Genomic DNA, 15,990 nt, shown 5'->3' with positions numbered 1-15,990 from the left:
GGCTTTCGTCTCACCCTCTGTGGAAGCTGAGCCCCCTCTGGGCCTCAGCTGTCTCTCCGCCAGGGCTTGGTGCTTCTAGGCTCGTATAGAAGCACCTAGTCAGGAGATGGCGGACAGTAGGCAGGAGGCAAACAGCTTTCCATTTGTTTCATAACCAGTGTACCTAAAATGCAAGCTCCTTTTGAGAGCTTTTGTATCCATCCAAGTATACCATTCTTTTGTCCCCTAATCTGCTGTTACACGTCTACTAAGGAAGGGTCAAATTTGTAGCATTTCACAAAGAATGAGCTTGTTTTTTACCCTGTGGGCTTCCTTTTCCGGCACATCCACTTTTGAACATTATAAGGAATTTGTAGCCCATTTGTCTAAAGAGTCTCCGAATTAATTGCATTTCACTTAATTCAGATTTTTATATTTAAATATAATTAAACACTCTTAGGACACTCGAAAGGACACTGAAATACTCAAAAGGAGGTTGAATTTAGGAGAACATGATGCAAGCTGATCTTACTAATAATAACAGCCTGCATTTCTGGGCGTTTAACCTGTGCCAGGCATTGTGCTAAGCACTTTCTATGCATTCTGTTTTTAACCCCTACGAGGACCCTGTGAGACAGGGACAATTATTCCCATTTTTCTCACAAGAAAACTGAGGCTCAGAGATGTGAATGGACTTCCTCATGAGGCTCCAATAAGTGGCCGGACCGGATTTATTTTTTTTTAAGTTTCTATTTATTTATTTATTTATTTATTTATTTATTTATTTATTTATGTTTTTATTTAGAGATACAGAGACAGCACGAGTGGGAGAGGGGCAGAGAGAGAGAGAGAGAGAGAGAGAGAGAGAGAGAGAGAGAGAGAATCTCAAGCAGACTCCACGCTGACAGTGCAGAGCCTGACATAGGGCTCGATCTCATGAAACCGTGAGACCATGACCTGAGCTGAAACCAAGAGTCAGATGCTTAACCGACTGAGCCACCCAGGTGCACCCCAAGCCCCGCCCCCCCCACTCAGATTTAAATGCAAACTCTACAAAGCTGGCTATAATGAGTGTGACCTGTTCCCCTAGGCATGAGGCCCCAGAGCTTGGAGGGGAGGCCTCAGCACTGCCATTAGTGGCAGAGAAGCTCCTCAGATGCCAGAGGCAAGGGTGTATCTTCTCAGATGCCAGAGGCCTAGACCTTAAGCTGTTGGAGCTTGGCTAGGAGGCTGGGTTTGGATCCATGAACTCATCTCTGCCAACAGGTTGACTGATAACAGTTTGTTGACTGCCTATATTAAAGCCATTCCAATAATATGGAATATTCCTGTCCACCAATATGCCCACACATCTGGCAAAACAAAAAAAGGAGCAGGAGGAGGGGGGAGGAGACGAAGGAAGGAAGGATGGAAGGAAGGAAGGAAGGAAGGGGGAGATAGGGCCACCCTCTCATAGCCCCACCCCAGAGAAGTCACTGCAGAGCATGACCTGGGTTGGGAGGAGGGAAGGACCTCTGTCTTTTTATTAAAGCCTTTGATTTCTGGTGATGTTCTTGCCAGTTGAGGGGGAGAGGTGTGTGATGGTTCCTGAACACCTAGGAAGCTTCCAGGGGTATGTTGCTCATGACCAGAAGTCCCAGCAAAGTGAAGTGTTAATGACTCGTGAAAGAGGAGCTCTGATGCACGTTCTAGAAGGACAGAACAGGGGAGGACTTGAGAGGCCAAGAGCAGCACCAAAGGGGGTTGGGGTCATCCTCCAGATGTTAAGCTGCTAGGCAGAGCTCTCTAGAAAAGCAAAAGAGCCTTCTGATTCTTTGGACCCAAGGCTCATGTCTTCTTATCCTTCTATCCTTCATCTATCCATCTAACCCATATACCCCACTCACCTATTTATGCATCCACTATTCCCTATTTACCCACTCATCCATCCATCCATCCATCCATCCACCCACCGTCCATCCATCTATCCACCCACCCACCCACCGTCCATCCATCCATCCATCCAACCATCCATCCACATATTTATCCACATATCAACCCATCATTCTTCATCAATCGTTCTGCTCATCTGTCTGCCCATCCACCTATCCCTCGTTCATCCATCCACTCACTCACCTCTCTTCCACCTAATCACTCCACCCCCATTTAAACTTCTCAAAAGCAGGGACTCTATCTTGCTCACTTCTAGCCTCCAGCCCCTACAGCACTGCTAGCACATAGAAAGTGTCCAATGAACATTCAGTGAATTTACCTAACCATTTATCCATTCATCCATTTGCCTACCCTCTCCATCCACTCACCCATCCCCCCACTCAATATTTCGATCACCTACAATGACCTATATTTCAAGGGGCAATTCAAAGGTCTGTAGGCTTCCACGTTCTTTCTTGAGGAAGGAAAAAATCCGTTGGGACGATGGGGTGCTGCCCGGGGGGATGAGAGGGTATTGGCTCAGGATGAAATTCTCAATCAAGTGCCATTTGGGAAGAAGCAGGAAACCACTGTGCGGGCAGGTAGGGCCCTTACAGAGCACCTTGTCCAAGGCTCCCATTTGACACATGGGGAGGAAGAAAGCAACTTGCTTCCTATCTAAGCTAACTATCAGATTGACACCAGATTAACCCAGGGTTTTTCTGCTACTTCAAGCTGCTTCTAACACCAAAGCCCAATTGGGAGACCTCAAGTGTCCCAAAGGCACTAGGAAGCCAGCTCCCTGAGGATAAGAACAGTGGATTGTTCTCAGCTCTCTTGTGCTTCTGGTCTTGGTCATGAACGTTTGAAGCAGCAGCCCTGGAGAAATGACTATCCCTCAGACCTGGTGGACCGGGCACGAACAAGACACTCAATAAACATTTGCTGTCAGTTCCTTTTCATGACCCCCGTCTCCTTCTCCACCAACTCCTTACACGGAGACACTCTTCAGGGCTCTGCCCTCAGGGTCCTCTTTTTTCTTACTCTGCATAACCCCCACCTCTGGGGGCAACCACACATCCTTCAACTGCCAACTCCCTCCAAAATCCAATTTCTGTCGCCAGCCCAGATGTCTCCAGTGAGTTTTGAAGCCGTATTTCCAACTATCTACACTACGTTTCCACACGGAGTAGGATCTGTCCAAAGGCGGGAGCATGGCTGCCATACTCCAAGAAGAGTGAGAAGGCTGGCATGACTGGAACAGGGGCAAACAAGGGGAAGGAGAGAGATCATGTAGGGCCTTAGAAGCTATGATGGGCTATGGCTTTTACTCCGAAATGGGGAACTAGTGTGGAGTTCGGAGCAGAAGCATGAGGTCATCAGACTTGTTACCTAAGTCAGAAACCTGGGGGAAGGGAGGGGTCATCTGATTTCCTCTTTTATTTGTTCCCCTATCATTTCTAATCAGTTACCAAACTCAGTCTTCCTGGTCTTTATTTCTCATATCTGCTCCTCTTCTCATCTATACTATCACTGTGACAATTCGAGACCTAATCATCACCGACTCAGTCTCTTGGCACAATTCCTAACTGGCCTCCACCTCCGGTCTTCCCTTTCCAGGTCATTCTCCCCACTGACCACCAGAGTGACTGATCTAAAATTGCAGTCTCTCTTGCTCAAATCTCTTCAGTGACTTCTGATCTTAGTAAGCACACATAAGGTCTCTGAGTAGTCCCTGGCTACCCTGCCTGAGTCCTCCCACAGTTAAACTGCCTCTGGTCCCACCCTCTCCCCTGCCCTAAGCATCCATACACTCCCATGCACTCTAGTGAGACTCACCTTTGTGTCTTTGCTCATGCAAGCCCTACCACTTGGAATACACTGACCAATCCATTTTTTTTTTTTCCTAGAAGATTCTTTCTTTCGGTGTCACCCCCTCCAGGAAGTCCCATGATTCCTTTCCTTGCTGTTCCAACTGCAGCTGGGATAAGGGCTCTTCTCACTGTTTCCACTTCTATTACAGGGCTCTTATACATATTATGCTGTAACTGACCATCTACTTGACCGGTCCCACATGACACCGTGAACTCTTCAGGGGCAGAGACCGTATCGTTCGTTTCTGGGTCCCAAACTCCTGAAACGGGGACTCGCATAACCTGTGAACTCCACACGTTCGGTTAATACTGAATGGCGTTGTCATTCATGGACTCGGTACAAACCTTGTCACGAGGGGATGGCAGGAGGTGGGTCTTGGTGCGGGTACGGTTTCTGTCAGAACTAGAGATGGCGGACAGAAAGGGGAGGGCTGAGAAGTCTGAATTTGAGGATCAGACCAGAAGAGAATCGGACTTTCCGGTTTAAAAATCCCCCTGCCCCGCTAGCATGTTGTCAAACCCTCCCTCTCTCCCCTCCAGGCTCCTTATCCTTTTCCCAGGACAAAGGGCATCTCCAGGGGCGCCTGGGTGGCTCAGTCGGTTGGGCGGCTGACTTCGGCTCAGGTCACGATCTCGCGGTCCGTGAGTTCGAGCCCCGCGTCAGGCTCTGTGCTGATAGCTCGGAGCCTGGAGCCTGCTTCCGATTCTGTGTCTCCCTCTCTCTCTGCCCCTCCCCCGTTCATGCTCTGTCTCTCTCTGTCTCAAAAATAAACATTAAAAAAAAAAAAAAAAACAAAGGGCATCTCCATTGAAGATTTACTCACCGGGTGTCGGTGCCTCGGGTCTTGAAGAACACTAGAAGTAGAAGCCCCAGTCAGAGAATTTCCTACCCCTCTAGCCAGAAAGAGATGTGGCTAGAGAGGAAGGGGCTGAGGTGATTCCTGGCCAGCAGTGGGGAGTGGGTACCGGGTGAGTTGTGCGGGGAAGCACTAAGCAGTCCCAGGGAGGGCTGTGAGATGTGAGATTGCTGGAGAGCTCAGCTGTGGTTGGGAGGGGTCAGGGATTGGAACTAGGGGTATGGTGGGGTCTCTGGACACAGTGGTCCTGGAGGTGGGGTCACCGTGTTTGGATATCTGAGTCCCTCGGTCTTGGGTCTGTTTCTCCTTGGTGGGCACAGGGTTTGTGCCGTAGCCAGCGGTAAACAAGGCCTCATCAGTAAGTTCTGTGCTGATCTGGGTCAGGAATTCCTCAGAACGGGATAATGAAACCTGCAAAAGGGGAAATCAGAGAGACTCAGCCTAGGAGTCCCCACATGGGAGTCCTGGATCTGGGGGCTCCCAGGCTGGGGCTCTGGGTCTAAGGAGTCTGGTACTGGAGGGCTGAGTCTTGAGATTTGACAAAGGCGGCCCTGGAAGTAGGGGGGTGTTGTGGGTTTTTTTGGGGGGGGGAGTTTCTTTGAGGACCTGAGGGCCTAGTGCTGGGGGCTATGGGCTCAGGGTTGAAGCTAGCCTCTCAAGGCTGGAGACTCTAACCCCTGGCCTAGGAGCTCTCCACTCCATCTCACCCCCATGCTCACTGGACCTCCACCCAAGGAGGTTGCAGCTTGGGACATCCTGCTGCCCTTTTCCTCCTCATTCCTGGTAGGTGTGGACGCCATCCTCCTGGGAACAGGTGGAGCCTGTGTTAGGCTGAGAAACCAGCCCACTTCCCCCAGACCCATCCCACCACCATTCCTCGGGGCCAGAATTAAATAAGGCCTTTAGGTGAACCATCCTGCTGTCTCAATTCTCTCCCTGGGTGGGGGAAATCCTTGCCTTAAATCTTCCTGGGGGGAGGGAGTGGAATAGGGACGCTCACAACAATCCTCTCCCCACCCCCACTTCTCCCAGGGACACTCTCCTTCCTCCCACCTAAGGCCCTTCCCAAATCAAGGCAGCTGGCTTGCCGGCCCAGACCTGGCAGGAGTTGAAGTCTCGGCAAGAGGTAAACGGAGAGGGCTAAGGAGCCCCTATTTAGGTCTCAGGGGACGGGGAGTAGGCACTGGGGAGGAAGGTTGGAAAGAGGGGGGTACCGGGGTGGTGCGGCTACCGTCGCTATAAAACCCTTGGTGTCTGCGGACGTTCTGCAGCCCGGTTGCCAGGATATTAGGGATTCTAGAACCAAAGGCGGGGGCCGGGGAGGGGGAGCATTTTCCCAGCATGTCGCGTTCGCTCCTCTGGTCTCCACTCCACCTCCTTCTGGGTCCCTCCTTGGGGATGCTGGGCCCAGCACCAGAAGTCTGAAAAACTTTGGAAGATCACAGGTGGTGCCTGGGACCCAGTCCTCCTACCACTAGGGGCAAGCAAGAAACAACCCCGCCCTCGGCCGCCTTCCAACCTCTCTAGCCATTCTCTCGCTCCCTGGAGCCTGCGAGAGCAAGGGCGAGACAGGGGCGGGGAAGAAACCATGTGGGCTGTACTAAATAACCTTGTATCTCAGGGACGCGTAGGTCTAGGAGGGCGGAATATTTTCTCCGTGTCTTCGTCTCCAGGAAGCTATACCCTCCGGAGAGAGAAGAGTAGAAGCAGTTCCTCTGGGCCTCCTTTTCTTTTGACCTCTCCTTCTCGGTTCCCTCCTCGGCGTCATGGGTTCCTTGCCCCGCTCCTCCCTCTGCGTTTTGGTACGCGCCGATAGAAAGGGGCGGAGGGAGGAAAAGGAAGAGGAAGCGGGCAGGTCTTAAAGGGGCCGCAGCCATTTTTAAGCTTTTTTTTTTTTTTTTTTTTTTTTTTTTTTTCTTTTTTCGTCCAATTTTGCCCGGTGGGGCTCAGCTGGGGTGGCGAGGGCGGCCGCTGGAGGCGCGAGGGCCTGCCCCCCGGGGAGGGCGGCGTGTGCGCGCCCCGGCGCCCGACGCACATCTGGGCCGGCCGGTGCTCCGGCGGGCTGCGAGCTCTAACACCTGGGGCCGGGCGGGGACAGCGGGGAGCTGCGCGCTCTTGGCGCTGCCGATGCGCCGGGCCGGAGGGTGAGGTCGCGCGGCGGGGCTGGGACTCAGTTGCCACCTCCAGATCGGGCCCGGGGCTGCAAGGGGGTCGCCGCGATGCCAGGCGAAAATATCTTCCTGTTTGTGCCTAACCTCATCGGTGAGTGCTGCCCGCGGCTCCGGGCCGGACGGGAGGGCGAGGGGCCTCGGGCGGGGTCTCTGATTCCACCCTCTCTGCCCCCGTCCATCCCAAGGTTATGCCCGGATTGTCTTTGCCATCGTTTCTTTCTACTTCATGCCCTGTTGCCCCCTCACGGCCTCCTCCTTCTACTTGCTCAGCGGACTTCTGGACGCTTTCGATGGACACGCTGCTCGAGCCCTTAATCAAGGTGACTGACACCTCCTCCCAACCAGCCTTGGGGCCCGACAACCCTCGGTCCCCTTTTCCTGCTTCCTGAGGACCTTAGGGCAGGCGGGTACTCGGGACCAGAGGGCTCCGTCATTCCCATCTCTAGAAGGCAGAACAGAATGGCCTGGTTTTGTAAACGAAGGGATTTTAGCGGGCTCTGAAGAAGAACTCACTGATAGGGTGTGGGGTAAGCAAGACGAGGTGGCAGTGGCAGTGCTGAAGGTCTCTCTGAATAAAAATCCACTCGACAGGTGTTTGCTGGGGGGTCTCCTGTGTGCCAGGCACAAGGAGTAGGGGTTCCAGAAGGCATGTTTAGAGGGAGACTGGAGAGGGAAGACGGATGGTTTCTGGAGGGTTGATTTTTTTTATTCTATTCTCCAAACCCACCAGCAAGACTTCCCCTAAGACTTTAAGTCTGCTTGTCTTGAGTCCCGGACCATTGATTCTGGGATTGATGAGTTGTAGACCTAGCCTTCTCAGGCCCTGCTACACGCTCCTGTGTCTCTGCATTTCCTGCATGGTGACCCTTGTCCATTGACCTCACACCGCACGGATAGCAGCAGCCTGTTTTCCTCCCCAGGCAAGTAGGTGGTGACATTTTCAGGCTTCTTTTAGACTCTGCATCAGAAAGACACAGCAAACCGGGTCCCTGCCCCTGATGGCCCCTTCCCACCTAACAGCCCCCGTTTTTCAGGGACCCGGTTTGGGGCCATGCTGGACATGCTGACGGACCGCTGCTCCACCATGTGTCTGCTGGTCAACCTGGCCCTGCTGTACCCACGGGCCACCCTTCTCTTCCAGCTCAGCATGAGCTTGGATGTGGCCAGCCACTGGCTGCACCTCCACAGGTCTGCGATTCTGGGGGTGCCGGCCAGCTGAAGAAGAAACTAGAGTGGGGAGGGGGGGAGGCTGTCTGGGAGGGTGTTTGGGATGGCTTCCAGCTTCCTGGGAGGTCTCCCTTTCAGCTCTCCTTTGTTGAAGGACCCTGGGCAAATCCTCTGTCGGTCAGCTCTTGGTCCTGTTCACAGTTGAATTAAGCAATCCCTAAAACTCTTCAGACCGGATGGTCCCAGAATTCCAAATAGGTAACAGCTGGGGGCTTTTGAAACAGCCTTCGAATCCTGACTCTGCTAGGTAATTACCAACGAGGTAATTGTGTGGCTTCAGGCAAGACCGTGGTGCTCAGCTGTGCCCCACTTCCTCTGTACGGCAGGGACGATCCCAGCACCTACGTCGTGAGGGTGGATAGGAGGATTAGATGGGCGTTAGTGGTCAGGAATGCTCATGGATTCCCCTTGCTTTCTCCCCAAGTTCTGTGGTCCGAGGCAGTGAGAGTCACAAGATGATCGACCTGTCTGGAAATCCCGTGCTTCGCATCTACTACACCTCCAGGGTGAGCATTTCCTGCCCCTCCCTTATTCCCTCAGCTCCCTTAGCTCCTGCGGGGGGGGGGGGGGCAGCCCTAGTCCTACCTTAGGGGTCGGGAGGGAGGAACCAACCCAGAGTTTTCTCCGGAGAGGGCAGGGGAGGCCTGTAAGCTGAGGCACGAAGGGGAGGGCAGGATTGGTGAGGAGGACTTGTGCAGGCAGCAGGTGGGCTGGAGGCCCGGTGCACCCAGAGAGGGGCAGGTGCATCCAGAGAGGGGGAACCTGCCCCGGAGGGAAGGAGAGAGCGAAGCCAGATTGGCCTGTGGAGCCAGTGCGCAAGGCCATAAAGTGTGGGCTTTATTCTGGAAGCGGAGGTTGTGTCTGAAAGGATGTTTCAAGAGAGAAGCAATAAAGAGAGAGCTGAGATTGCTCTTTCCTCTCACCCTTGCCCCACCCTGCACACCCATTTCCCGGGTCTGGTTCTTCCCGGCTACCCATCCGCAGAGGGTTCTGGTCCCCCCTCCCTTCGCAGGGGGAGGGGCGGCACTACCCTTGCTGAAGCAGCCGATCTGCTGTTTGTGCAGCCCGCTCTGTTTACCCTGTGTGCTGGAAACGAGCTCTTCTACTGTCTCCTCTACCTGTTCAATTTCTCCGAGGGACCTTTAGGTAGGAGGCGAGGGGCTGGGCAGGAGCGTGGGAGGGGGGCCTGGCCTGCCCCGGGGTGACGAAGGCCTGAAGGCCGCCAGCTCCCAGGCCTCTCCCTCACCTGCATCCCATTTTCTTTGTATCCTCCCCGTGCTCCCTTCTGCAGTTGGCTCTGTGGGTCTTTTCCGACTGGGCCTCTGGGTCACTGCCCCTATCGCGGTGCTCAAGTCTCTCATCAGTGTCGTCCACCTGATCACAGCCGCCCGCAACATGGCTGCCCTGGACGCCGCGGACCGTGCCAGGAAGAAGTGACCCCGGAACCTCCAGCCCCTGGCTGCCCACCTGCCCTGGGAGTCTCGCTGTGCCACGCGGCTCCCCCTCTCACTCCCTCGAGGTCCCAGGCTCACGTCTTCCTAATGTGTTGTCCGGCCTGCTGGGAAAGGCATCGGCCTCTTTGGTGATGCCATGTTCTCTGAAATCCTGAGGACCAGTCCCACCAGTAGGATTCCCCAGGACCTGGACTTCAAATCAGGAAGGATGCCCAGGAGGCCCCGCCCATACGGGCAGTGCTCCTAGGGCACCAAGAGACCTGTCTGAGGACCGGGCATTGTCGCACCTGCTGGCTCAGCTCTGGGGCCTGGCTTGGCCTGAGGCTTCAGAGACACCTGAATGAGGGAGATGGGGTAGGGGCCAGGTTTCTCGACAGGCAGGGAGTCAGGCCTGTGCCCCTGGCCAGAGGAAGCCTGCGGTCCCACGGCCAAGAGAGAAGGAGCCGAGTAGATCCTTTCCCATCCCAGCTTCCTGTGTCTGGTCTATCCCAGCTCTGAAAACCTCTGTAATAAAGGGGGAGGGGGACGCCACTCTCCAGGATTTGGTTTCCTTTGAGATACGGTTGGACCAAGGCCTGGGTTGAGGGGAGCTTGGGGAAAAAGAAGATTCATCTGGATGCTTTCCCCTAGTTGCTTACTGTCTGGCTCTGTCCCGTCGTTCCACAGTGACCTCAGACAGAGGCCCTCCCTGCCACCCAAGCTCGTACCCTGTCTCTGCCTAGTTTCTTGATGACCTCGTCACTGGCTGTCTCCATTTATTTGTATACCTCATATTTTCTACCCCCACCAGAATGTAAACTCCCTGAGGGCACAGACTTTTCTTGTTCTTCCTCTGTCCCCACAATGAAGATTAACCTGAACCTGGCAGATCATAGCCACTTAATAAATATTCACGAACAGATCAGTTGGTTTCTCAAGAGTGCAGTCTTTGGATCACCTGTGGATTATTTCTTTAAAATTCAGCTGCCCGGACCTTGTGCTAGACCTTTGGAGTTGGAATCTCTAGGGATGGGCCCCGAGGTCCGCAAGTTGAATACACTGCAGGTGACCGATTCTTCCCCATAATGTTGAGAATCACTGTTCCTTCGTAAATAGTTCTGGGCATCTGTCCCTAATAGCTACCTACCCCTGCCATTTGAGCTTTCTCTGCTGTCTGGCACCAGCTTGCTTTTTAAGGCTATATTGAGCCTACCATATGCCAGATCCTGTGCTGGGGGGTTGCGGATGCCACTCATTTCATCCTTATAATAGCTTGGCCAGGAGGCCTTCATGTCCCGGAGAGCTGAAATTTAGCAGATGGGTATTGAGCCTCAACGCCTGTGCTAGGCCCAGGGGATTAGGTCAGCCCTCTTGGAGGTCACAGGCGAGCATGTGGGGGGTGGGGGGAGGAGTCTGGTGGTGCTTGGAGGAGGGGACAGGAGAAGGAAGTCCGGAAGTCCACGAGCGCTTAGGTGTGGCTGAAGCGGGTGGGTGTCTAGACCGCTGCTAGGGATTGGGGCGGGAAGGGTTAATGTATCAGAGAGGGTGGATTCGCAGCTGAGATGGGAGCCTGGAGAGGCCAGAGAGCACACTGAGCAGTTGCAGAAAGGGAAATGGAAACAGATCGATGTGCCTGGAACACTCAGCGCTGGGGGCTGGGGACTGGGGGCTGGGGGGCGGCTAAGAGATGCCCTCAAGCCAGCGGGGCAGCCCGAGGAGTCCCGTAGGGCGTTTGGGTTTTGTCCTGAGGGCCACATGGAGCCACCGAAGAAATCTTTCCAAATAATAGGTAAAATATTCGTGCGGCAAAGATACTAAATCGTGACCGAGTCTGCCTCCTTAAGCCCCCACTCCTCCCCAGAGGTGACCAGGGCTCCTCAGAGCTCAGACGTCTGTCTCGGTAAATTCTCCACGTCTGCACGCACACATTCGCATATCGTAAACCTCATCCTGCGGGTGTGCTGTTCCACTCTCCCAAGCCACCCTCGTGCCAAGTGCTTTTTGTGTGCGTCTGTTCCCTCACTTCGCCCCACACCTACGCTGTCCTGTGTACTAGACAGCACGACAAGCCTTTTATTGTGCCCATTTTCCAGAGAGTAGGTCGAGGCCCTCAGAGGCGTCCATCTTGGTTGGCCTGGCTCCAGAGCCTGCACCCTTAACGTTTACCGCCCACAGCCGTCCACGTCGGCAGTCTGCTTAATGGTGGCACAGAATTCCATTATTTGTTTCACCAGGTCCCGCCACCAAAACAAATGAGGCTGTGGTAAATCGCCTGTGCCCTCTTTTGGAGGGCGCTTGTCTAGGCAGGGACAGATTTATACTTGAAGCTAGTGTACGTTACTCAGCTGCCATTCCAATGCTTCAGGGGTCCCCCTGCCTGGCCTGCTCCCAGATTCCCATCTGTCTGCCCACTGTCCCTCGTGAACCAGCTGTCCCCTCCAGAGGGATGCATCCTTTCAGCACTCAAGATGGCTCCCTCCACCGCCGGCCCTGCCTCCTTGGCTCTTTGACCCTAACCATTTACAGCGACACCAGGAGTCTCTAACTTACATAAACCCAGCAAACCATGGCCTAAGAAAGAGGGAGAGGTGGGCAGGGGAGTGTGAGTGTCTCCACTCAGAAGAATACACCCCTGAGGCCTGAGGCCCCAGCATCAAAGACTCGTGAGTCCCCTCCCCTGGTAGGGCCTGGAGGTCAGCCTGTGCCTTTGGTCCCATGTCCAGTGGCTGGACTGAGCCCAGCAGAGTGGCCTGGAGGAGGCCAGCGGGGAAAGGCTAGGCTGAATTTGATCTAAGGAACGTGGTGGAGGAGCGCCTGGGTGGCTCAGTCGGTTGAGCATCCAAATTCGGCTCAGGGCATGATCTCGCAGTCTGTGAGTTCGAGCCCCGCATCGGGCTCTGTGCCGACAGCTCGGAGCCTGGAGCCTGCTTCGGATTCTGTGGTGTCTCCCTCTCTCTCTGCCCCTCCCCTGCTCATGTTCTGTCTCTCTCTGTCTCAAAAATAAATAAAAACATTAAGAAAAAAAATTTTTAAGGAACATGGTGGAGCCATATGTTACCATGGGCTAAGTGTTTGTATGCTCCTAAAATTCATGTTGAAACCTAATGCTCGACGCGATGGCGTTTGGAGATGGGGCCCTTAGGAGGTGATAAGGTCTTGAGCCTTCATGAATGGGATTAGGGACCTCACAAAAGAGGCCCCAGAGAGCTCTCTTGCCCCTTCCACCAAGTGAGGACAAAGTGAAAGGTGCCGGCAGGAAGAAGCAGGAAGAGAATTCTCACCAGAACTTGACCGTGCCGGTGGTGCCTTGATCTTGGACTTCCAGCCTCCAGAACTGTGAGAAATGCATGACTGTGGTTTATAAGCCCCCCAGTCTGTGGTATCTTGCAGCCCGAATGGACTAAGACATCATATGTGCAGTAAGAGCTTTCCGGATTTCAAGTATATGCTTTCAGAATAAACGAATAACCACCATGCAAGACATTCCATTTGCTCATTCCACTCAACGGGCTCAAGCCTCCGGGAGGGCACGGCCTGGGCACCGTGAATCTGTTCTTCCCTCCGGTAAGCCTCACCGCTATAACAACCTCAAGATGCACAGTGGCTCAATCACAACAGAAGTTTATTTCTGACTCCTGTTAAGTCCTCATCAGGAGCTCCCGACTGGGAAGCAGCTCTCCTGAAGCTGAGACTCAGGGAAGCCGCCATTTTCAACACAGGACTTCCAAGAACATTCCACCCTCGCATTAGCTAGGCGGGGGAGGTGGGCCCGGAGGATTGTCTGAGGATGGCTTTTACGGGAAGCCAGGGAATTGGCACGTCTATTTCCCTTCACTTTCCATTGGCTACAATTCAGTCATGCAGCCACATCTCTATGCAAGGGAGGTTGGGAAATAGAGATTAGTTGTGGGCTTAGGAGGAAGAGAAAATAGACTGGGTAAACATCTTACCACGCTGAGTGTGATTTCACTGTTTAAAGATGCACATTTTTCTTTCTTTTTAAATTAAAAAAAAATTTTTTTTTCTTCTTAGCATTTATTTTTGAGAGACAAAGACTGAGGGCGAGCAGGGGAAGGGGCAGAGAGGGAGACGCAGAATCCAAAGCAGGCTCCAGGCTCCGAAGCTTGTGGGCTTGAACCCACAGACCACGACATCATGACCTGAACTGAAGTTGGGAGGGAGCTTAACCAAATGAGCCACCCCAGGTGCTCCATTTTTCTTTTTAAACTTTTAGAGGAAACCAATTTGACAATAAATTTCATATATTGAAAAAAAAAATTAAAAAAATAAAAATAAACCATGTCCTTAAAAAAATAAATAAATAAAATAAACTTTTAGAGAGAGAGAGAGAGAGAGAGGAGAGGGGCAGAGGGAGCGAGAAAATCTAAAGCAGGCTCCATGCTCAGTGCAAAGCCCAGTGCTGGGCTCAATCCCATGACTCTGGGATCATGACCAGAACTGAAATCGAGACAACCAACTGAGCCACCCAGGCGCCCAGACACAGATCTTTCTTACTCAAAGGGTCCTTAAGTCAATTACTTTATCAGTATTCAAGCAAAGAAAAGCCAATTGCTCGACTGCTGGAGGAAAACAGGTTGTGTTGAACTTCATCAGAGGTCACAGTGTTCTGTATTTTATGGGCAATTTAAGGGACTCTCAAGGGTAAATTTAGTACCAAAGGGACTGGCTTAGAATCCGGCTCACATCCGGCTCACACCGGATAATGTGAGCTCCACATTATCTCCAGTGAAGCCCCTTTTCCTGTCATTGGGGTATATCTGGTCTCCCTCACCCTACAATCAGTACCGGGCCCGTCTTCCTGTGTACATTTATTTATTTTATTTATTTTTTAATTTATTTTTGAGAGAGAGAGAGAACATGAGCCGGGGAGGGGCAGAGACAGAGAGGGAGACACAGAATCCAAAGCAGGCTCCAGGCTCTGAGCTGTCAGCACAGAGCCCGACACAGGGCTCGAACTCACGGGCCACGAGATCATGACCTGAGCTGAAGTTGGACCCTTAACCGACTGAGCCACCTAGGCGCCCCATGTGTACAATTTAAAGAACAGCTTCCCCCATTACCTTACCAGACTACAACCTTGTGAGGTACACGGAAGTGGTCAGGATAGGCTAGGTTACGCTATGGTAGCACCCCCCCCGCCCCGCCCCTGCAACTTCGGTTCCCTAACACAGCAAACATTTCCTGTCCCTGTGGCAGGTCTACTGTGGGTCAGCTGTGACTCTGCCTCATGCCATTTCTCTCTCGGGAACCCACACCGACAGAACAGCCTCTGTTTGGAATATTGCCTGTCACCACGGAAAAGAGAAAGGAGAGGACAGTGATGCCACTTCCCCTTGCATTTCACTGGCCAGAACAAGTCATACAGCCAAGCCCAATGGCCATCAGAGAGCCATGTGGAGACATCAACTCAGTTGGAAAGGAGTCCAGAGTTCAGGGGTGAGGTCAGGGATAGAGGACTACATTTGAAGTCCGTGGGATAGAGATGCTCTAAAGCCATGGGACTGGCCAAGGTTGTCACTAAGAATGGGGTTCAGGGCAACCTGTGACTGAGACGGAGCAGAGGGAGTGGAGCTGGCCAGGGAAACAGGAGTGGCCCCTGAGGTGGAGGCCATGTCATGGCAGCCCAGTGTGGAAGAGGGATGGCCCCTGTCCCGAATGACAGGAGAGGCTGAACAAAGAGAATCTAACTGCGGGGTCTAGCAACAGGGATGTCATTGGTGATGCCAATAAGAGCAGTTTCCATGAAGGAAGGGGTGGAGACAGCAGCTGATGGGAGTGACATGAGGAGATAATGAGAGGTGAGGGATGGAAACTAAGAAATGTGGCTGCGAAGGGAAAATAGAGGAGGGGGTGCAGCGGGAGGGAGGGCAGGGCCCAGGGGGAGCTCACTCGTTGAGTCTGTGTGGCAAAAAGTAGAGCACACTCACCTGCTGGTGACAGGGAGCCGGGAGGGGGAGAGATTGACAGTGCGGGACAGAAAGGTGATCCGTGGAGGAGTGGACTCAGGGACTTGAGATTGGTGGGTTGTAGAGCTCAAGGGGAGGAGTGGGGCTCAGGGGGACACATCCCCAGTGGGAACGGGGGTGGGGGGGAGGTTGGAGTCCAGGTGCTGGTGGTAGTTTGCTAGATTTGCTGCTGGGAAGCAGGGGTGGGGGGGCTTCCTGCCCAAAGTGCTTCTATTTTCTCTCAGAGGTGAGAGAAAGTGGGTGGGGATGTGGGAAGCTGAGGGGAGAGGTGTGAGTGGTAGTTCTGAAGGAGATCTTGCACAAGCAGGAGAAGCGGAGTCAGAGGCCCTAGGTCTCCCTTGAGATGTGTTGCCAGGAATTTAAAATGAGATCAGTCAGCATGTGGGCTGTACCTCCCCCAGCAACATGCAGCTGGGCAGGGGCGGGCAGAGAGGGCGGTGGATGGTTTAAGGAGGGACAGGGCTAAGTAGCCCAGGGGATGGGGAGGGTGGAGTGAAGGAGGGAGGTTTCCAGTGAGTGAATTACCCAGACATGCAAAGGGTGAGTGTCAA

General features: G+C 53.3%; 1 protein-coding gene and 1 long non-coding RNA gene across 3 annotated transcripts; one reads left to right on the top strand and one right to left on the bottom strand.

Moving 5' to 3' along the window:
* Positions 1-1,009: 1,009 nt before the first annotated feature.
* LOC124517866 (uncharacterized) lies at positions 1,010-6,488 on the bottom strand. The gene is made up of 4 exons (XR_006963583.1): positions 6,231-6,488; positions 4,589-5,032; positions 4,110-4,167; positions 1,010-1,667 (listed from the first exon to the last, which is right to left on the bottom strand). It is a non-coding gene; the product is annotated as an uncharacterized LOC124517866 (long non-coding RNA).
* A 35-nt stretch (positions 6,489-6,523) lies between these two features.
* CDIPT (CDP-diacylglycerol--inositol 3-phosphatidyltransferase) lies at positions 6,524-10,377 on the top strand. 2 transcript variants are annotated; one of them, XM_047087498.1, is made up of 6 exons: positions 6,524-6,883; positions 6,978-7,112; positions 7,827-7,980; positions 8,444-8,525; positions 9,084-9,165; positions 9,311-10,377. In XM_047087498.1, exons 1-6 carry the CDS (start codon positions 6,841-6,843, stop codon positions 9,454-9,456), a joined length of 642 nt encoding a protein of 213 aa, XP_046943454.1. In that variant the 5' UTR covers positions 6,524-6,840; the 3' UTR covers positions 9,457-10,377. The 2 variants fall into 2 exon arrangements, with proteins under 2 accessions (XP_046943454.1, XP_046943455.1); XM_047087499.1 differs by lacking the exon at positions 6,524-6,883 and adding an exon at positions 7,523-7,712 and having other exon boundaries at positions 7,023-7,112.
* Positions 10,378-15,990: the final 5,613 nt, after the last annotated feature.

Source organism: Lynx rufus, unplaced genomic scaffold (genome assembly GCF_022079265.1).
Source record: "Lynx rufus isolate CCGP_SWC_20201006 ecotype Redwood Valley unplaced genomic scaffold, mLynRuf1.p SCAF_23, whole genome shotgun sequence".
Taxonomy (NCBI): domain Eukaryota; kingdom Metazoa; phylum Chordata; class Mammalia; order Carnivora; family Felidae; genus Lynx; species Lynx rufus.
Note: the sequence above shows the minus strand (reverse complement) of the source record. Positions and strands in the feature narration are given on the sequence as shown.

Excerpts from the sequence above, each read along its gene's own strand:
- CDIPT (XM_047087498.1), top strand. The coding sequence starts at position 6,841 with ATGCCAGGCGAAAATATCTTCCTGTTTGTGCCTAACCTCATCG. Across the intron at positions 6,884-6,977 it reads GTTTGTGCCTAACCTCATCG|GTTATGCCCGGATTGTCTTT; the intron begins GTGAGTGCTGCC and ends GTCCATCCCAAG. Across the intron at positions 8,526-9,083 it reads GCATCTACTACACCTCCAGG|CCCGCTCTGTTTACCCTGTG; the intron begins GTGAGCATTTCC and ends CTGTTTGTGCAG.